Raw genomic sequence first — 21,861 nt, 5'->3', positions numbered from 1 at the left:
AGTTGATGTGTACTAAGATATAACCTTCTAAGAATAAACAAAAAGATCAGGAGTGCGACAAGCATTGTGACAAAGTAGATTGACAAATAGTATAGGTGATGATTGATGAAAGGAGGGAGATGGTATTCTTTCACATGAGATCAATAGGAAATGGAAAAAGAGCTCGGTAAAGAGAGTAAAGGTACGTGTTGTGTTAAGTGATCAAACATTTAATTATGGTGATGGATGAGGTTGATGAGGGGTCGTTTCCTTCCCGAAGATCTTGTTCTGAGTTGAGTGGTTGAAGCCTGCAAAAGTAGAAACTTGTGAGAGGACGGGAACCGATTCCCCCGTGGTTCCTTTGACGATTGAGAGCATCATAGCAGTACACGAGGAGGAAATGAGGTGGGAGAAGAGGGGAGAGTGTAAGAAGGTTAAAAGGGGCAACAAGAAACAAAACAATGATTAAGTACGACAGTAATGCAATAAGAGGAGGACTACAAATAGATTTATGGCGAACAATGACGGGCAAACGTTAACACACATAACGAAAAGATATCAAACTAACATGTGTAAATATGATGCCCAAGAGATAGAAATTTGTCTCTACTCCTCATTAAATTGTACAACCCCACCCATTATAAAAACCACCATTTCTACCTTCTTAATTTTGTGAAGGCATATATTTACTTCTATGCCTTGAAATCCGCAAAGATCGAAAAACGTGTAACTATTTCTGGATAATTTTGTATTTCAATATTTCCTTTTTACCCTTCTACACTATGCATTTTGCATGACTAAATATTGAAATTGTACAGGGAAGTATCTGATAAGTTCACAGGGGACGGCAAAATTCCTTTTTCAACGTTCTCATCCATTTATCTCCTTAGACCCCCGTTGGGGGCCAACTCCTCCAGTAAAATGGCGGCCTCCTCTTCACTTCGCCTCCCGTTCTCTTCACTCACACTCAGAAACCCTAGCTCTCTCTTCGTCTCCCCTCTCCCCAAATCTCGCTCACTCCTTCAAAACCCTATAAATATTAGGGTTTTCTGCTCGTCGCTGAGCCCCAACGATCGTGAAGAGGGCTCGCAGACGAGATGGGAATCCTTCCGCAAGAAAAAGGTCGTGATGCGTGTTGGATACGTCGGTACTGATTACAAAGGTAAAATTATTGTTCTTTTTTCTCTGGATTTCATCATTCCCCTCTTTTGACTTTGATGTAGATTTCTTATTTTTGAAATCTTTTTTTAGGGCTTCAGAAGCAGCCGCACGAGGATCCTTTATCGAGTAAGAACACTCGAAAACTTTATCTAGGTTTCCGATGGATGGCGAATTTATTTTTGTATTTAATCATATAATTTCTTAATGTCAAAGATGCTAGTTTTAATCCTGTGTATATTACAATCATTTCCTATCGTGTGCACTTCATTAGGGTTTTATTTTCCATGATCTTCTAATTTGAAATTTTTACCTAATGACAATACAACCTAACTTAATTGTTGCTACAAAGCTAAGAAATGGCTAGCATTCATAAATTTAAAATCATAGGATTTGACCTTCGTCATGCATTGTTGAGGTATGCAGAATGCAGTAGTGGGTTACGGCTTTGGTGTGAAATCTGCAATCATAGGATTTGGTTGGAGGGAAAGGGGGTTGAGTTGAAATATCTTTAGATCTTCTATAGTTGATAAGTGTACATCATCTTCCTAAAGATTAGTTTAGAACTAGAAAAAAAATACAGTGTAAAAGTTTCACGGTATCCAAGGAAGCTAATAGATAGGTTGACATTAGTCAAGACAAAGTTCAAACATGTATTCATCGTTCTTCTGGGCATGGTGATCGTTGCACCTTGTTGAGTGTGTGGGCTTGCTGCTTAATGCCTGATGTTTCCATAGTGTTTAATTTATCTCTTGAACTACAGAAGCACATGAAGCCAAATTATCTTAAGCTTTTGCTGCTTTCAGTGAAGTATAACTTGTTGCAAAATGATAATGGGGTTATGGAGTGACCATGAACACATGCAACCATCAGTATTTCATATCTTGCACACATGAGCTAGAGATAACCAAAGAGATTAAGACAAGCTGCAGCAAGATGGGTGCGCCTACTTTGACATCCCTGCTGTGTTACGTCATTACTTACTAACAGGGACATGCCTTGAGCACCCAAATACGGATGCTTTTGCATCTAAGGATATTCTTCTGTGCTTTAAGATCTCTTCTTCTTCCTCCTTGGTGTATGTTGTTGTCTTACTCTGGGTCCAATCTGCTTAATTCATTGAATCATGTGTTTTTTGGGGTCTCATGGCTAAAATGGACTGTGCAAAAAAGGAAAATAATCGAGGTGTGAAAGTAGCCTCTGTGTTATGTGGATTTAGGTCTCAGATCTTCCTTTTTTTGTAATAGTTGTCAATTGCAAGTATTGCACATTACATCTGAATTTAGCGGGATAGGAGATTAACACATGTTGCTTGTTTGGATAATTTGCAAGTTACAGCTGCAGAATACATCATCTTGGCCATTGGTTAGTTTTCGTGTCAGGTTATTGTGGCTATCAATTTATCTGGAACAATATCCATACAAAATCACATCTTTCTTTTCTTACATATTGTCTGTTGGTACTAAAGCTCGTGTGCTTCTTAACATTCATTGTTCATTATACTGTTACATACTATTTGTAAAGGTCGTGTTTGTTTAATTGCTTGATATTTTAGTTTATTGAAGTATTGATGATGACGGTCTTCTTTTTCTTGCTAAATGTCTTAGATTAGTATTGATGGTTTGATGGATTTCACCAGCTTAGCGCGAAAGGGCTTTTGACAAAGCTTTCAAATCTTGCCATGTAGCTATTGAAGGAGAACTGGAACACGCCATCTACAAAGCTGGAGGGATTCATGATAGTAATTATGGAAACTTGCATAAAATTGGATGGGCCAGAAGTAGCCGAACTGACAAAGGAGTAAGGCTCTCATTCATATTGATTCCTGACCCTAACTGATAGATTCTTAATTGTTAAGGCCATCACCTGTTTTCTACTATAATTGTTTCTTACGTGTTTTTTTTGCCCCTAAACCCTCTATCAATTCACTAAAAAAATTAATTGCATCAGAAAATCAAAGTTTCTCAGGACAACTTTGTCAGCTTGTTTTTTTTTAATAATTATACTAGCCAATACCTCCCGCGAGACGCGGGGGAAAAGAAAATCTTATAATTGTTTTTAAGAAATTGTGAAATAATTTCATTGAAAGGACTTCACCTCAATAATCATAATAGTTAGTTATCAACAAATATATGTACAAATAATGAAAGTTTTGTTCAAAGAAAATTGCAGATGCATAACGATCCTCTAATTCACACGGTGCTAGGCCTAAAAGTGATGCTATGCTTCTAGGCCCTTCATCCAGGCAATCCAATTCCTCATTGAGTCCCATCTCTTTTTCCCCTTGAAAATTTTTTAAGTACCTGATTCATAAAATAGACAATATAGTAGATAAAAATGATATAAATACATGAATCTTGTTGTTTAGTCAATACTTCTTCGAACTTGGCTCGTTTGAGGTTTAAATCTGAATTTTCTTGAGATGCAAGAGACAATCCCAAGACCATTTGGAATCGATTCCCGTTAAGTCTTTTAAACCTCCTCTTTCTAGAACTTGGCGTGGCCTAAGTTACAAAGGATATACAAACTATGGCTAGAAAACTAAATGTTGTCAAGAAATTTGATAAATATAGCAAAACACTAAAGATTTACTCATCAATTAATTTATCCTTAATCCCAACTTATTTTATTTGGGTATATCAATTAATTTATCTTTAATCCCAACTTATTTTATTTGGGTATATGAATGATCCTTTTACGACTTTTTTTACATAATGTACTAACATATTTGTTACCCACAAACTAAACTTTCTTGGCCTTCAAGGTTTTCATCATCGGTTTTATGCTCAATAATAGTTCAAGCAAAATAACTTTGTGGGTGTACACATCTATCATATATTGCCTACCTTTCCATACATAATATACTAAAAGTATTGCCCAAAACATTAAATCATACTTGTAAGTTGTAATCCTCCACAGGTTTCTACTAAGTGCTTAGGTGTAAATCTCATCTCAGACGTTCTTACTGGTCTTCCTATTGCATTTTAGCTCAAATCATCAGCATATATGCAGTTCTAATCAAGTTTTTTCATATGTAGTGTGTATAGTATCATTGTAGGTTTATTCTGGAATTTGCAGTTTCAGTCAAGTTTTCTGATGTGTAATATGTGTAACATTTAGATTGTAGGTTTATTCCCCTGATATTGTTGCTAATTGTTGTCTAGTCTGCCGCCTAAATCACTAAAGTCATTTACAAAGTTATCATGCATGTAACATTCTCATATTGCTAATTAATTTTCCAATCTGATACCTTCAAAATTTGATGTCATCATGTTAGTCATAGTTTTTATTATCATTATTTTCTATTATGTTGTTGCATATATCTAGATATAGCATTTAAGCACTTACTGTAAGTGATTAAGAAGAAAATAAACCTGACGTGGGTTATTGGTAGAAATCTAGATGTGCCTATAAATCTATTACTTGTTGATATTATTTTTAGTAGTAAAATACCACTCTAGATGTGCCTATAAATCTATTACTTGTTGATATTATTTTTAGTAGTAAAATACCACTAGAAACATTTGCGTAGCAAAAAAACCATAATTTCTAGCATAAATGAAATTTGAGTGAGGAGTAATACCTGCCATCCTAACCAGTAATGATGATAGTATATTGAGCTCCAAAGGTAGCAACATAGTGTGGCTTCTGGTAGTTGGCTTGAGCAAATGACCACTCAGAACATACCTTGGCATCACATTTGAAATGATAATCATTGCAAGATTGACATCTTTTCTTAATCAATAACTACAAACTTGGACAATAAAAGAAAAAATTGATATGTAGAAATAGGAATTATGAATTATCACTAGCTTTTTGTGTCCACATAATTAATTCCAAAACAGTTATATTTATGTAGCACGAACCACTAGAAAGAAACAAAAAGGACAATGCTCAGCAAGATGGTGTAATCAACAAAGATAAGTTGTAATATGCTATGAGAACCATAGAACAAAGAGTAAAAGAGAAAATAATTAACACAAGCATACGCTACACTATTCACTTTCTTATTAAATATATACAAGTAATTATAGTGAATATGCTGATGGTTTATTACAAAGAACAAACTAATAACAACTGAGAAGTGTAGGTGAGAGTTTTTTTTAAGTTTCATAACTTTAGTGAATTAAATGCTAACTTTCTTACAGGAACAGAGGAGTTTTATTTATTTTCACCAAATTGTCACATTAGTCAAGACTATAATACTATAATCTACGTTACTCGGACACGACGGTTTGGCCATCGTACCGGCATCGATACGACCCGACACCGATCCGGGTACGAAATACGGGTCGGATACGGTGGTTGGCACTCGGATAAGACGAGGTTTGTGAATCGAAAAACCAAAAAATAGAGAAAGAAAATATGAAATTACATACCAAATTCGCTCGAAAATAGGGAAGGCAGTCGAGGAAGGAGTAAACGACAATCTTCGAGGGACGACGAGCTTCAAGGGATGACGAGCTTCGAGGGAGGAGCCGGCGACGAGATTCCAGGGAGGATTCGGCGACGAGATTTGAGGGGAGACGAGCTTCGCGGGAGAACAATGAGATCTGGAGTGAGATCTGGAGGAGGAGAGAGGAAGGAGCCCTAGAATCATCAATTTGGAGTGAGATCTGGAGGAGGAGAGAGAGGAAGGAGAGAGGAAAGAGGAGACAGTCCTTGGATCTGAAGGAGGCGGCGGAAAGGAGCACAGGGGAAAAAGGAAAATGTGGGAACCCTAGCCCTAGAACCTATTTATATGGGTAGTCTTTGTAAATAAAAAATTTTATACTTGTAACATTTTGTATGAGTAGCATTTGTATGGGTAAAATTTGTAAATAAAAAATTTGTAAATAAAACTTGTAATATTTACCTTGTAATATTTATATGGGTAGCAAATAAAAATTTGGGTATATTTTGTATACTTGTAATATTTACCTTCCATTTCAACAATATACTTGTAATATTTTGAGGAATGCTTGTAATATTTTTTTTATTGTCGTATCCCCGTACCCGTATCCAAATTTAGGACGGTGTCCCCGTATCCAAAATTTTCAGAAATTTCGTATCGGACACTCGGATCCGCACCCGTATCGGATACTCGTACCCGAGTCCATGTAACGTAGACTATAATGCATCATCCATTTGATATATTTGTCTGGTCATATTACACATTTGTACCATTTTTTCCATAGAAAACTTTTATCCAATAGAAAGAATTTAAAATGTCAACAATTCATTATTCTAGGCTATGTGAATAATTAATGGAAGTAAATGAAAGCAATATCCCTCCCTCCCTCTGTGCACATGCATGTGTGGAAATGAATATGTGATATTGAGCATTTCGTCCTATTCTACCTATTATCATTTGAGAAACATGTTAACTTACAAATTAATGTTCAATAATTTACATTTAAGCATACATTTCATCCTCATATTTGTGCTTGTTTTTGTCCTTGTGCATCAAATGTTAGTATTGTTTGGCCATTTGAGGATCAACCATTTGAAAACCTGTGATATTAACATGTTGTGAGCTTCTTAAGTTTGAAACATCACATTATGAGATAAACAAATACCTTTTGGGTAGGCAGAGAGAAAAATATCTAACCCCTGTTTTGTAGGGTTCAATCTAGTAACTGCATTTCAACTTTATCCCAAGTCTGAAACCTTACAACTACGAAGTCTGTCGCAAATCTCTCAACCTGAAAAATGATCTCTCGATCATGACAAAGATCAGAATGACATCAATTCATATGTTACATTGAGGACATGTTGCAATTATAATAAAGTAGCATTGAGGACAAGGTGCAATTATAATAAATGATGCAATTATAATAAAGTAATTTTTCGAATCCATATAGATGAGGCTAATTAAACCAAGACTAATCACCTCGATATAATGCTTCTTTCAAGCATACATGGTGTATTTCCCATCGGTTTAGCTAAAACAAAACTAAGAGCATCAATTCGGTCCTTTTTCCTCAAAATATATTCATCCATGAAGTTAAACATGCTTATAACATTAAGCTCAACAAATATAAATTTAGCATATGAAACATCATCTTCAACAGAAAATGTTAAACTACTCATTTTTCACCCATCTTAAAGAGCTTAAACCATAATAATATGCGGAAGCATTAAAATTAATGCAAATTAGGTACTTAACTAAATGAAAATTTTAAAGATTTTTCAAGAAAAATAAAAATAGAAGGAAACTGCATAAAGGACTCCATGAACTGAGAGAAACACTGAGTGTGTCTATTTAGATTGGAGGCAATCACCTACAACAACCACAATAGAAATCTTACATGACAATGAACTAAACATAGGATGGTCAATAATTTCACATTATAATAGTTAGAAATCTTAATACAGTTTAAACAACAATAATACCTGTACTCTATATGTATCATAAAACTAAACGAATATGAATTGAAGGAAAATTCTAGAATAGAACAATCAAAACTTTCATGTTCTTGATATAGGAGAAAGAGGGAAAGTACCAGTTCTTGAAGCGAATCGAGTTGAGAAACCCAAAATTGAACCACAGCAAGATTCCAAATTTTCTTAATTGAGGAAATAGTAAGAAGGAATCAAATCCTCGAAGAAAGGGGGGAAACAACAACAGTGAGAGAAACATGAGATTTATAGATTATTTTTCGCAAAATTCACCACTTTGTAATAACACCCAAGCATTAATCTAATTATAAGCTTGAATTCAAGAATCTAATAAGCACGTAACAAAATCCACCAAAAACGCTTAAACGCTCATTTTTTGCAAGATTCGACAATTTGTTAGCAAATTATGAACCAAAAAGGCGAAAAAGGAAAAAAGAAATTACCTTCCATAGGGAAATCTCGAAATGTGCTAATAGTGATCCCCTTGACGAACTCCCTCAGCTCATTGGTAACCCCGACCCTCTCTAACTTATCCGACGTCGCTTCCTCCGTCGACGGTTCCTGCAAAGCTAAGTGCTTAATCGGCGAGATCGGGATCGGGATCCCGATCTCACCGACAAGCGTCTTGATCTGATCCGCATGCTTCAGGCCTCAATTTTTATCTGGTCGGCCTTCTTCGACGCCTCGACATCCAGCTCCTTGGATAATTGAAAAACAGAAATCAATTTCATCATAGTTATCATCCTGATTGAATAAAGAAGTCTTTTAAATCTCCTCTCTAATACTGGTGTGGTCTAAGCAAACATACAGACACGCATATGGAGTATGATGAGTATGCTAAATGTTGCTGGAAATTTAATAAACTTATGGAAACATTACGAATCACATCAATTATTTTCCTTCTGTCATTATTTCGTTTGGGCATATAGGTCATTCTTTTATGATTATATTTACCCAAATATACTAATATATTTAATAACCCACATAACCAAACTTTCTTGGGCGCAAGGGTTCTTATTGTAGAGTCGTTTCCCGAATGTTAATAAGTCAAGCAACTCCATGAAATATACATTTGTCTTGTTGCTTAATTTCCCATAAATAAAGTAATCAAGTGCAAAATGCATGTAATAATGAGATTCTTTAAAATTTAGACTAAACAATTGCAAGAATAATCCTAGAAAACCATGTTCACATACCTAAAACTCCCAACAATATCACTGTGTCTGGGAAAATAAATTCATTGATGCTCACATAGATAGTCCATAGCCAGCTAACTTGATACATAAATAGGAAAAAAATCTACATTAATCTATTATTCAGAAAAAATATTGGAATTATCAGTGATCATTAGTCAACAGAATGTAATTGTTATTTCAAACAATCATTGAGAAGAATATTTGAAGACTTATATTGTTTGTGAATAAGATGTCTTGTACAATTATTAATTATGCAAGTAGCTTGAAGCTCCTGCAACTCCTACAACAATATGATAAAGCCTCCAACTTCTCTAAATGCAAAGGAGACATTATTAGAAGCTCTATCTTTAGTAGCAAATAATTCATGCGCGAGGTGAGACACCCATAAACACTAAACTGACACCCAAACATCATTTGAAAATATTTGTTGTCATCATATAAAATAAACCAGTCACTTGTATATGCAAATTATGGCTTAGGGCTAAAAACTTGGTTAATATCATCATTGTTATCCATCCAATGTAATACCAATAGATATTGCATGTTACTAATCTCAGAAAATTTGACAATCATCATAGCCTAAAAGTAAAAAAGTAACAAATATAAACTTGTGGCATGACAACTAAATACCTTAGGCTCCGTTTGGATGCCATGGTGTTTTAGTTGTTTACATGGTGTTCAGTGTTGTAAATGGCGGCCAATAGCGGGGCTATAGCGGCGCGAATAGCGGTCGCGGCCCTTCAGCGCTACGCGTAGGGGTTTTGCGGCTGGCTTAAGCGGGAAAATCCGCTATTCATTCGAATAGCGCGTAAAAGCGGATTTTAGCGGGTTAAAAACGGGTTTTCGCGGTTAAAAGCGGGTTTTCACGGTTAAAAGCGGATTTTTGTTGTTAAAAGCGGCTAAACCCGCTAAACCCGCTATCACACATATTATGATGCTATATTTCTTGAATTTCTTCATAGTTTCATTCATACAACAAGCTTATTAATTGTTATTTATTGATAATACAAGAAATTTACAACTAATTGAATTTTTAGATTTTTTATGAATTTTCTTATTATTTAGGATATTTAAATATATTTAAATTTGACCGCTATTTGACTGTACGCTATTTGCCGCGATTTCGCCACAATAGCCCGATATAGCCTTAGCGGTACCTCGCCGCGACGCGCCGCAATCCGCTATCAGCAACCTTGATGGTGTTTTTGTCAAAAACAAAACACCATGCGTTTGGAAACCATGATGTTTTTTGAGCTAAACCATCATCAAACAAAAAACATAGCACTTATTTCAAAACACATTTTAGGTGTTTTAAGTTTGGTGTTTTGATTTTGAGTTTGAGAACGTGTTAATATAATATCTAATATAATATATTAAATGTAATTAATATAGAGTTATTATCAACATAATAATGATATAATAATATATTATATAATAGTCTAATCAGTGTTATTGAGGCGCAAGGCGTAAAGTGGGGCGTAAAGGTCCCTTACGCGCACCATGCGCAAGGCGCACAATGAGACGCGTGCCTCACTAATTGAGGCGCATAACTCAAACTAATATTTGCCAACATCATAAGATAAAAATATATAAGCAACATATTAGTTACCTACATTCAAAATGATGAGAATATCAACTTAAATCATCAAATTATGTTAACTGAATTTTTAAAGTAACAAAAAAGATACAAGAAACATATATTTAAATCATCAAATTAAGTGATTAACAATTATGAGCATATGTTTATAAATTGTCACATAAAAAGACTAAGAAATATAATTAACAAACATAATTGTTCATAATTTTTTAGTTAGTATTCTTAATTGATATTTGCTACTTAGCATGAAAAGATGAAAAATGAATGTAACAATTACATATTTACATGTTCATAATTTGCTAGTTAGCATGCTAATTAGAGAAGGAAGTTACAATTAGCAAACAAGTATACTAAATTACTAATTATTTTTTTTATAGGTTAAACATGAAAAGATGAAAATAGATTAGCAACTAGTTAGAAATAGTATATTACATGATATAAATATGTAATTATATAAATTATTTTAAAAAAAATAGAAGAAAGAGTATGTTACATAACGCAGGTGCGAGGCACACGTGAGGCGCGAGTGAGGCGCACGCGAGGCGCGAGCATCGCTACGTGCAGCGCCCCGCCTCACGTGCGAATATATTCATAATATAATAATTTTTATTTATATCATAAATACTAATATATTATTAAAGTACTATTAATAAACTCTAACATATTAAAAACTATAATATATTATATAATGTTAAAATATTTATAACATATTAATTTATTAATAACGTACTAGTAATAACATAATATTAACATTATTAATAATATTATATTATATTAATAATAAAATAACATTATTATAAAAATATTAATATAATATACAACAATAACAAATTGATATACCAAAATAATTAAATATATAATTATTTGAAAATAATATGTAATAATTATAATATAATATAACTCATTAAAGTACAATATAATATTATAATACATTATACAATATTATATTGCATTACATTTAATACTTATAATACTATAATAATGTAAACTAAATATTATAACATTTTTATAATTAATGTATAATATATTAATAATATGTTTAATACTAATGTTATAATGGGTCAAACTAGTGTTGATTAAAAATACTTAACATGGTGTCTTGAAAACATTTTAAGAGAAAACACAACACCATGTTGTTTTTTTATGAAAACACAACAAGGAAAACACTATGGTATCCAAACGAAGCCTTAATAACCCATAGTAATAGCCATCTAATACAATGTGTGCACATTGTAGGTTGCTTGCATCTCAGAAAATTTGATCAGTTGTCATGTATATTGTGACTTATAAAGTTCCTGCAATCACAAGTTCAATATAAAAGTTAGTATTCTACAACATTCACATCATGAAAGGTAAATATTACAATATGGAGGCATATAAATACTTACTATATATTATAATAATATGTTCCATCTTCTTGAATGAATGATACTTACTTGTGAGGTTGATGATATTCAACCATAGATCTCTTCTTTTGATGATGATCTTTGAAGGATTTAGGCTTCTGTCAGACGTAGGGATCAATTTTGAGGAGAGAGTACTTAACTTTTTACCTCCTTTTTATCTCCCGAACAAATCCCAAGTCCATCACCTCCTTGACCATCATGCTTCTAATCACATCACTCAACACTCTCCCTCACCTCTTAGATTCAAGGACATTTTGGGAAGGCCCCCTGTTCTGTCTCAATGGGATGGGAGGGATGGGAGTGGCATGGGCTCGGGTGAGGGAGGGGTTATTTTGGGTTCGTCAAAGCCCAAAGAGGACAAGAGAACCTATTTTTAGTCCAAAGTGTTCATCAAGTTACTAAATATGAATACAATTAGAAGAGAGAGAAGGGCAAGAGGGGAAATGACCACGTGAACAGTGTAAAGCTAATGAAGGTCTAGTTCAATTTGTCGTTTCCCAATCAATTTATATTGAACAAAACTCATAAAGAGTAAATTTCTCAGACCAAACTAATAATTTTTTTAGCATGGAGATTTTCTTGCAAGAAAACAGTGAGAAATATTTGGAACTCAAGACAAATACCGAGCACCTCACTCATGTTGCAATATATTGATGATAATGGTCTCCAATAAACACTCAATTTTACTTGGATAACTTTTTTATTTTTATTGCCATTTTATTAAACAGTCAAACTCATAAAAATCAACGGTTTACCTTTTCAACGAATAGAGAAGTGAAGTTATCTTTATTTTTGTAGGGCAATCAGAGAATAAGTCTCTTAAATATTATTTTTTTTAAAAAAGATGAAAAACATTCTACTTCTGCTTAATTTCTAATTATCATAAAAAATATCGATCCAATTTATCCATCCAAAACCCTGCCCTTGTTTGATATTATACATAAAACTAAAAGTGAACATAAAAGAACTGATCTTTTCAACGCCGCATCTACGAATCGAAGCAGCAAGCTTCATCACGATGTCATACACTTGTTTGTAAGTCATACACGCATATTTACCCGCCTAAAATAGAAACAACAAAAATATTAATCAGCAACTAAACCCATAAAGAGGGGAAAAGCTCAAAACCAGTACCTTGCCCTCAAAGATCTCGCGGCGGCCGAGCATTCGATTCTCAGGAATCAAGATACTTCTCAACACTCAATCTAGTAAATAGAAAAGTAGCATTGATGAGAATATAATCAAGATTTCCCAAAAATAAGAAAAGAATAGAATAAATTTAAAAAAACAACAAAATTAAATTTACCGAAAGATATCCCAGCACCTCTTGAGGCCGGGGATGGGCGGAGGGTAGCCTTCCTTGGCAAAGATGCTCCTGTAAGTGGGTCCCACGGAGGGGCAGCCATCGGAGCCCTGCGCCCCCTTCTCAACTTCGACGAGGTACTTCATGTTCTCTTTTTTTTCGTTTTCCTCCTTTTTTTCTTCTTTTTTCGTTCAGGTGATCGATGGATCTGCGATGGAGTTGTAAATAAATAGTAGGATTAAAAATTGAAAAAAACTGAAGGGAGGGTAGGAAATGGAGGTTGGGGGAAGGTGAAGCTACTTGAGACTTTTGAGGACTACAGAATACCCAAAATGAGAAGAAATCATACCTTAGATCGCCTCTATAGCAAGATCGAGCAAAAAAATCAGTAAAAATACCCAAATTTCCCAATAAAGTCGTTTCCTTTTTCTCCCGTGCGAGAACTTGGCCGCGCCTTTGGTGAGCTCTTGCGATTTCTTGGCTGCTTCTTTTGTGATTTCTTGTGATTTCTTGGCTGCTTTCTCCGCGATCACTCGAGCTCCTCTTTGGATTGTCGATGGCAAACACAAACAACAAAACCCTAGAACGAACATCAATGGAAGAGGGGAAGGCCATAAAAAGGAGTTAATATTTACTTTCCCAAAATACCCTCAAGCCTAAGAAGTGATAAAGAGAAAATATCTAGAGGGCAGATTTGGGATGAACAGTATTTGATGAAATTTGGCCTGAACTCCCTGAAATATCCTTTGCCCAAAACAAATTTCAGATGTTAAGGCTGAAAATAAATTGAAAAATGAAGGGTAAATCCGGAAGAAAAACAAAAAAGCCATCTAGCTTTTAGACAATGTTTTTTATTGATGGTTATTCTCTGTAGTGGAAAGTTATATGCCCTGGCAAAGGTTCCTACATACCAAGTCTTGCTTACGATCTTATTTATATCTAATACTTCACCATTTCTGGTACTTTCAGAAGAGAATACATTTGTATGCATTCATCCTCCTAAAAACACAGTTTGTATCTGAATCTATTACACTGGGTATATATAATCAATGTTATTTCAAACTGCATGTCCAAATTTTCAAATTGATTCTTTTGCAAGATTCCATGTATTTATACTTATACAGATCTAGTTTGACCAAACTCCACTTAAAGAATTAAGTAATACTCTCCAATATACAACTTGAATTTATTTTCCTTTGCAAAATAACATACTAAATTTCATTTGCAAAGATAACTGATAATGATGTTTCTCATTTTAACCTTCAGAAAATAATAATAGCCGCCTAAGTGTTACGGTACATGAAAGGCTGAAACTATTATACTTCTATAGCGGACTCTTTACAGTAAACTATTCATTTCTGGGTTCTGGTTTCTCCCGTGTGAGAAATTTTCTAAACTGCCAAGTCACTTCAAGCTATAATTACAAACTTATAATCAGTCAGAACTGTGTTCTTAGTTAATAATTCTTCCTGTGTAAATCTGTAACTTCAAACCATAAGTGCAATTGTGTAAGATATATTTCTGTGAACTTAGGTTAGAACAGTTTATACTGGAGCTTTACAAGGACTTGGCCACATGAGCATTCGTTAAAAATAGGAAAAGTATGCAGAAATGTCAGAACTGTGTGCAAATGTGTCTAAGGAGAGTACATAAACGCACATAGTCATTCCTCTCGAAATCATAGTGCACATATAGCATAGACTTGCAAACTCACATTCCTAAATTCTATAATAATAAGAAGGCATAATGTTCACTTACATATTATAGGACTTCGAATTTGAAAAGGCCTTAAGTCTCTCTGTCTTTCTCATTTTCTCGAGACATTTGAAATGTATTAATTTTGTATAGAAGTCCATATTTTTGTTTTGTATTCCTGTTAAATATGTCAAACTCTTGGTTTTAACATGTGAAGGAAATTCATGTATCATTGAGCAAGAAGTGTAAAATAAGTGTTATGACCAGCATCAAAAAGTTCCTTAGAATTTTTTGCGGAGTGTCCAAAAGGTAATGGAAATTAAATTTACTTCATAGCATGATATAAGGAGACCATTACTTGACACCCATCTAAGGAGTTTGGAAGATGTGGGCTGTTTATTCTGTCTGCTGGATATGACCTGATGATAGAAATACCCATGCTACAGCCTATTCTAACTAAGACATCTAACTTCCCCCTTTTAATATGTTTTATAAAATTTGAATGGTGGAGTGCATTTGTGAGGCACAACTAAGAACCTCTTGTAGATAGTATACGCAAAATTGTGGGTAAACATCTGAAACTTAAATTATTTTTGGCAACATGTCTTATCTTTCTTAAGTACTTGTCTGCATCTTTTTTATATGAGTGTAGAGTATTCTTCTCTTCAACGTGTATTTATATTATAAAGTATAAACAGTTTGCATGAGGCTTCTGTGGTTCTATATGTTCTCATATTTGGTACATTTTAGGTCCATTCCTTGGCAACTATGATTTCATTAAAGATGGAGATACCTGAACATGCATGGCAGGAAGATCCTAACGGTATTGCACTGGCAAGTTATGTTAACATGAATTTGCCTAAGAATGTCAAAGTCTTCAGCATTTTACCTTCCCAAGGGTAAGCCATATTTATGTACGACTGTAAATTCAATTATTTATTCAATTTGAAATAAAAAAAGTATCAGAGTACTTATCTGTAATGAGTATTATGCCTTGTGACATTGGGTATGCATAAAACATCGTGCGATTAATTTTGCTAATTATTTGATACCTGTTAGTTGCAGCGATCTTGTGATCTGTCTTGTAGTCATGAATCTTGATGAGAAACTTAACTTGTTTAATCATTTTTATTATACTTTCCATCCTCTATTAACTAAATAAGACAGCTCTATGTGCTATGAGTAACTTTTCTTGCACATAGCTTATCCGCTCAGAAACATGTAATAGAAAAACAGTGAATCTGAATATTTTTCAAGCTTAAGCAGAAATTGCTTTCTTTAGACTGTTTATACATGATACAGTCTGTAGAGGATTTGAAGAGGTGAAAGGCGTCCAGAAGCTTATTGACACCTTCTGTTGTTTTCTTTTATTCCTTTTCAGGAGTTTTGATGCAAGAAGGGAATGCACAATCCGTATGTACTCATATCTCCTTCCTGCAGAGGTTATTGGGATCACAAGGGACTGTGGTTCTCTGGAAATTGATAACCATCTAACAGAATTCAGTAGCATATTGAATTGTTTCGAGGTAATCCATTTTCTACTGCATACTTAATTATTTCCTTTGACGACTAGAATATTTTTTCTGATATATCAACATAGCCTAAAAATGGACCGATTCTGATATTCGCCTTCCTACTGAAATACTTTTCTTATAAGCAGATCCTTTTATCACATTTATGAAAATGCAGCATTTACATACATACTACGTATTAGGTTAGTCTAAATATAAATTATGTAATTGTAGCTCATTCTTGTGAAGATAGTACAGAATAAAAGCTCTAGAAAGTATCCAAATGCTGAAGTTGCCTAGAAATTTTCGGATGCTTGTTTTCATAGTCATAATTGTGATTACCAAAACTTTTATCTTTAATGCTGTAACCAGTATAGTCATTTATTCTTTTCTTCCCTTCCCCTTCCCCCTCTGCAGGGAGAGCATGCTTTCCATAACTACACTGTTCGTTCCAAATATAGGCAGCAGACTCCTGGAAAGAGTCACAATATGAGAAGATCTAGACTGTATCAGGATAAAATGGCATCTGAGGTCATAGGGAGCGATGAGGAGGATACAACAGATCAGTGTGAAGAACATTTGAATTCCATGTGTAATGGTGAATCTGGTTTTCATGAATATGCCTCTCTTGGAAAACAAAAGGATATTTTGAGAAGTTCAGATTCTTTAGTTGTTAAAGCGAGATGGCTTCATGAACCTGACGAAATGGATAGAATTAGTGGATCCCACTTCAGAAAAATCTTTGAATGTTCTTGTGGGAAGTTTGAGAAGTCATCAGGATTCAATTATATTGAAGTCTCGATTTGTGGGGAATCCTTCATGCTTCACCAAGTAAGCATTTCACTTGTATCTTAGCTTTTGTTTTGTACGATTAGAATAATTATCTGTAATTTTCTAATTGTGTACATTTTTGTTATAAGATAATACCTTGCAACAATATCCTTACCTTGTAACATATTCAGTTATAGGAGGCAGGTCCTAGAACATAGTAGTCTATACGGAGAATACTTGTCAATTGTCATGACATATGAGTTTTTGGAGTTTTATTATAATTGACTGAGCCCCCTGGTCAAGATTTTATATGACTTCAGTCTGTAGGATGTTATATGAGTATCCATGTCAGAGTAATGCTAACTGTAGAACAAATTTCATACTACTATAATACTATTTTAAAGGCATTAGCATCGTGGGGTCCTCCCTGGTAAATTACAATGAAAATCCATGGTCTCTATTTTAAAAGATATTTGTGTCTTACGCTATCAAATTCATAGTGCAATTAACATCACTCTTCAAAGAAATATAAGGGGTTTGACCTTTCACTTTCCCTGCAATAATAAAAGGGGTGTCTGATTGCTGGCACTATTATGGATTGTTGAGCAATCTCAACTCCCAAGCTCACAGAATGGCCATATATTAGGTACCATTGTGCAGCACTTTTGGTCATGTAAGAAGTATCATTGAGAATAAAATAAGAGAATTGGTTGCTATAGTTTGGTCTTTAAAGGCGCCAGTCAAGAGAAGTGATAAAATTATAGATTATGAGGGAAAAAAGGCTAGAGGTAGCCCTAAGAGAACTTGAGTGGAAGCAATTGAGAAGGATATGGTAGCCATTAACTTAATTAAGGAGATGACCCTTAATAGATCTGAATTGAATTGAATAATATGATTCATGTAGATGACCTCAAATTTGAGATAAAAAGCATTGGTATGGTTGTTATTGCATAAATCAGTATTATTTTGTTTTTATTCCTGCATATATGGATTCCTTTTAATAATTGCTTGTTCTGTTATGTATCTTTTTTCTCCACACAGATTCGGAAAATGGTCGGAACTGCAGTTGCAGTGAAACGAGGATTGCTACCACGGGATATACTAGAGTTGTCCGTTGCCAAGTTTTCTCGCATTGTTCTACCTCTTGCTCCATCTGAAGTTCTACTTCTCAAGGGCAACAGCTTTGCGATCAGAACTCGTCCTGGAAATATGACTCGCCCCGAAATGAGAAGAATTGTAGAATCTGAAGAAATCCAGAAGGAAGTTGATGAGTTCTACTCTTCTGTGATTTTGCCTCAGCTCTCAAAGTTCTTAGATCCATCCAAATCCCCATGGAAAGAATGGGTAGACAACTTGGATAAGCACACAAGCATCCCAGAGGAGGAGTTGAATGAAGTAAGAATAGCATGGAAAGGTTGGAAAGAAAATTTTGAAAAGACGAAGAGTGAAAAGGCAAAAAACTTCTGTACGGTTGGAAAATAGCATCTAGGTACGTTTAGATGCTTCATGCTTGGGTTATTTGGTCTTGATCCTAATGGATTTGTCGTGATATTACAAGCTTTTTCTTCTTTTTTTCCTATTTTCTTTTGATTTTTCTCTTGCAGATTTGGCAATTTCATGAATGTTGCCTGTATGGGAGTTTTGAGATCAGCCAAAGAATATCCATGAGCAATGCACTTTTCTAAAGAATTTTTTTTCTCCATAAAATAATCTTTAGCTTTATTCAGCGCAATAATACTACATGAACCTTCAGATTTAAGAAGAATTATGATTCGTTATTTGGCTTCTTTGCACGGGTAAATTGCACCTTTATTATCATTTCTGATATCCAAGTTCATCAATTTCCTCCTTGTTCCTAGTGAGATTGCTTCCGTCTCTAGATCTATAAAGATAAAAATGAGTTGGTCGTTTTGATAAATTTGATTTAGGCTTTCTTTCTACTTTATAAATTGTGTAGAGATTAAGACGACTCGTCACATAGTCTAGAATTCCGGTCCTCTCTACTACTACTAATAAGTAGGTAGATCGCTATTACATGACAATCATTGATTTATTTAGTGAATAATTATGATGTGCCTTTGAATGTAAGATGAATGAATGTAATTTATTTATTTATTTATTTTTGTGGGTGGGGGGNNNCTATTTTCAGAATGAATCAACAACCACCCTAGTAGACAAATTGACGCTCAAAATAAAAGCAAGGGTTACTCCACTATTTTCTGGCGATGGAGAGGATTCATTATCTAAGAATCTACCGTGTCCATGATTTTCACGTTGGACCGAAAAATGAATTATTCATATCATACTTTTTTGCAATATGATTTCCTTCAACCTCATATTTAAAATCCCAGCAGCAGAACAAACGGTAATCTGTAATATTTTCCTTTGACTAAATCTGACCTGAGCCAATAGCGGTTCATCCTCTCTTTTATCATTATTATTATTCCTGCGGGCCTCTGATTCTAGGAAAGTAGCACGTTGGACAACAACAGAACCCCAACCTGCTGCTAGTTTTTTTCAAAATTATCTTAGTCCCTGGTTTCTAACTTTATACACTAAAACCATGGGAAACTTACGGCTATATATATCTACAGCCCAACGCATTTCCTCATCATTCCAAAACTCATTCTCTCTTTCTCATCTATCCTTTTTGCCTCCAGAACAAAATGGATTCTCTGCAAACATGGGTCTCTCAGCACAAGCTCACAAGCATTGGTAAGCAAATTCATAAATTACACTCAAATTCCTTCTATTTTTTTTTGCAATAAAAATGAAAGTTTTGTGAATCCTTGAGAGTTTTCTTCTTGTTTCAGGAACAATGTGGGCTTCTGCAGTGGGAGCTTCTTTAGCTTACAACGCCAAGAGAAGCGCTATGAAACCCAGCCTTTGCTTGATTCATGCAAGGTGCTGGGTTGTTTGACAGCTATTTGGAGAGGTCAAACTCAGAAAGACCCCTACGGTTTGCGCCATAAATCTATTAAGCTCCTAGACTATTATTTGGATCTATTAAGCCCCTATACTTTTTATTTTGAATCTATTTAACCTCTATGGTGTTTCTCCATAACTAAAAAGTAGATTCAATAAGACAAAAATACCTTTTTTTTTAGTTATGGAGAAACACCATAAGGGCTAAATAGATTCAAAATAAAAAGCATAGGGGTTTAATAGATCCAAATAATAGTCTTGGGGCTTAATAGAGTAACAGCGCAAATCACAAGGGCCTTTCTGAGTTTGAACTCCTATTTGGATGTAGAAATAATTTCAGCCGAGCTTCTAATTTTTATGGATTTAGTTATTTATATATTATTTTCTTGGGTTTCAGGATTCATGCTCAAGCTCTGACACTGGCTGTGCTCTGTGGCGCTGCGATTAAGCATTACTATGACATTGAAGAATGAATAAGGATATAGTGAAGTGAACTTATTTGGAGTTATGCAGGGTACTTATTTGTAAATGAGCTTTATCTAATGGCTATTGGAACTTAATGAATAGACGTAGTTAGTCTCAGTAGCTTCTTTGATTATGTTTGTTAATCGTGGGAGACAGATTGTCAATACTTGAGCATGAATATGCTCTAAGCTTCAAATTTTCCATGCAAAATAGGATGTTGTGAATCGGATTAGACCTAAAAAAAATAGAGGAGAGAACACTATTTATATCCCACATGACAAATAATAGGATGTTGTGGATCGGATTAGACCTAAAAAAAATAGAGGAGAGAACACTATTTATATCCCACATGACAAATGATTTTAGTAAAAAAGAATGAGCGTAATTCGTAGATATATTGGTGAATGATATGTCTAGAACAAATCACAATCACTCAGTAGATAAATCAATACTTTTGAATTTCATTAAGTAGTGATCTCTCCCCTAGAGTGGCAATAATTCATATCCATTGTGGATACAATTCTCCCTAATACAAAGGTCCGACGAAAAAAAGAGAGGTATCAAGGGATTCAATCGAGACGAGTGATTTCAAATGGAGGCCGCAAAGCTATTTAAAATATTTCCCCCACCACTTCTTAATCTTCTCCTTGACCCGTAACGCAGAGAAATTAGTAAATTATTAGGTATTACTGCTCAACCAGGAATTACCAAAGTAGACTTCCTATTTCTTTATCCATTTTTCCATTTTAGGTTAAATAAAAATTATAAAATTTTCTGAGCAATAAAGCAAACACTCAAATAATTTTTTTTTGGGCCAAACAATTATTTAAACCCCACTATCCAAAAATTTATGGGCAACTCGAAATCAAACTTTACTAGTCGGCCCATCCGACTCCGACGACTCGAGACCCCTCGTCGACTCGAAGAGCGATCTCAGTTAGCACTTTGAAGGCCTAAGTTGACGAAACCTCCTGGGACGAGATCAAAGAACCGAGGCATCTCGTGTCGACTTGAAGGGCAAGCTTAATCAACTCGAGAACCGAGACCTCTCGTGTCGACTCGAAGGGCGACCTCAGCCGCCTCGAAGCTCAAGACCACGGGGCTAAGGAGACAAGACTCCATGTGTCGATTCGCCCTCACCTTGAAGACCTCGGGATGAGACCCGAGCCGATACCTCTCATGTCGACTTGAAGGGCGATCTTAGTCGACTCGAGAACTAAGACCTCTCGTGTCGAATCGAAGGGCGACCTCAGCCGTCTTGAAGCTCAAGACTACGAGGCTAAGGAGACAAGACTCCCTATGTCGACTCGCCCTCACCTTGAAGACCTCGGGACGAGACCCCGAGGCGATACCTCCTAGTCTACTCAAAAGGCGGCCTTAGTCGACTCAAGGCCCGAGACCCCAAGACCCCGAGCTGAGACCACTAAGTCGACTTGAAAGGTGGCCTTAGTCGTCTCGAGGTCCGAGACCTAGA

At 35.0% G+C, this 21,861-nt stretch overlaps 1 protein-coding gene and 1 long non-coding RNA gene across 5 annotated transcripts; one reads left to right on the top strand and one right to left on the bottom strand.

Moving 5' to 3' along the window:
• On the top strand, positions 867-20,520 carry LOC109848192 (putative tRNA pseudouridine synthase). 3 transcript variants are annotated; one of them, XR_002248724.1, is made up of 11 exons: positions 867-1,141; positions 1,231-1,266; positions 2,825-2,937; positions 15,466-15,614; positions 16,097-16,241; positions 16,644-17,057; positions 18,039-18,486; positions 18,602-18,793; positions 19,658-19,712; positions 19,811-19,901; positions 20,320-20,520. XR_002248724.1 is itself a non-coding variant. In XM_020417576.1 (7 exons), exons 1-7 carry the CDS (start codon positions 901-903, stop codon positions 18,477-18,479), a joined length of 1,539 nt encoding a protein of 512 aa, XP_020273165.1. In that variant the 5' UTR covers positions 867-900; the 3' UTR covers positions 18,480-18,686. The 3 variants fall into 3 exon arrangements, 1 of the variants encoding a protein (XP_020273165.1); XR_002248725.1 differs by lacking the exon at positions 18,602-18,793; XM_020417576.1 differs by lacking the exons at positions 19,658-19,712; positions 19,811-19,901; positions 20,320-20,520 and having other exon boundaries at positions 18,039-18,686.
• LOC109848193 lies at positions 3,215-8,043 on the bottom strand. Of its 2 annotated transcripts, XR_002248727.1 has the most exons (4): positions 7,962-8,043; positions 6,696-6,821; positions 4,721-4,824; positions 3,215-3,440 (listed from the first exon to the last, which is right to left on the bottom strand). It is a non-coding gene; the product is annotated as an uncharacterized LOC109848193 (long non-coding RNA). The 2 variants fall into 2 exon arrangements; XR_002248726.1 differs by lacking the exons at positions 6,696-6,821; positions 7,962-8,043 and having other exon boundaries at positions 4,721-5,854.

Source organism: Asparagus officinalis, chromosome 7 (assembly GCF_001876935.1).
Source record: "Asparagus officinalis chromosome 7, Aspof.V1, whole genome shotgun sequence".
Lineage (NCBI taxonomy): Eukaryota > Viridiplantae > Streptophyta > Magnoliopsida > Asparagales > Asparagaceae > Asparagus > Asparagus officinalis.
The sequence above is the reverse complement of the archived record's forward strand: the minus strand, read 5'-3'. Positions and strand labels throughout refer to the sequence as shown.

What these genes read in the sequence shown, in the direction of transcription:
- LOC109848192 (XM_020417576.1), top strand. Translation starts at nt 901, where the DNA reads ATGGCGGCCTCCTCTTCACTTCGCCTCCCGTTCTCTTCACTCACACTC. An exon ending in CGTCGGTACTGATTACAAAG is followed by an intron (nt 1,142 to 1,230) that starts GTAAAATTATTG and finishes ATCTTTTTTTAG; the next exon opens with GGCTTCAGAAGCAGCCGCAC. An exon ending in GCACGAGGATCCTTTATCGA is followed by an intron (nt 1,267 to 2,824) that starts GTAAGAACACTC and finishes CTTGCCATGTAG; the next exon opens with CTATTGAAGGAGAACTGGAA.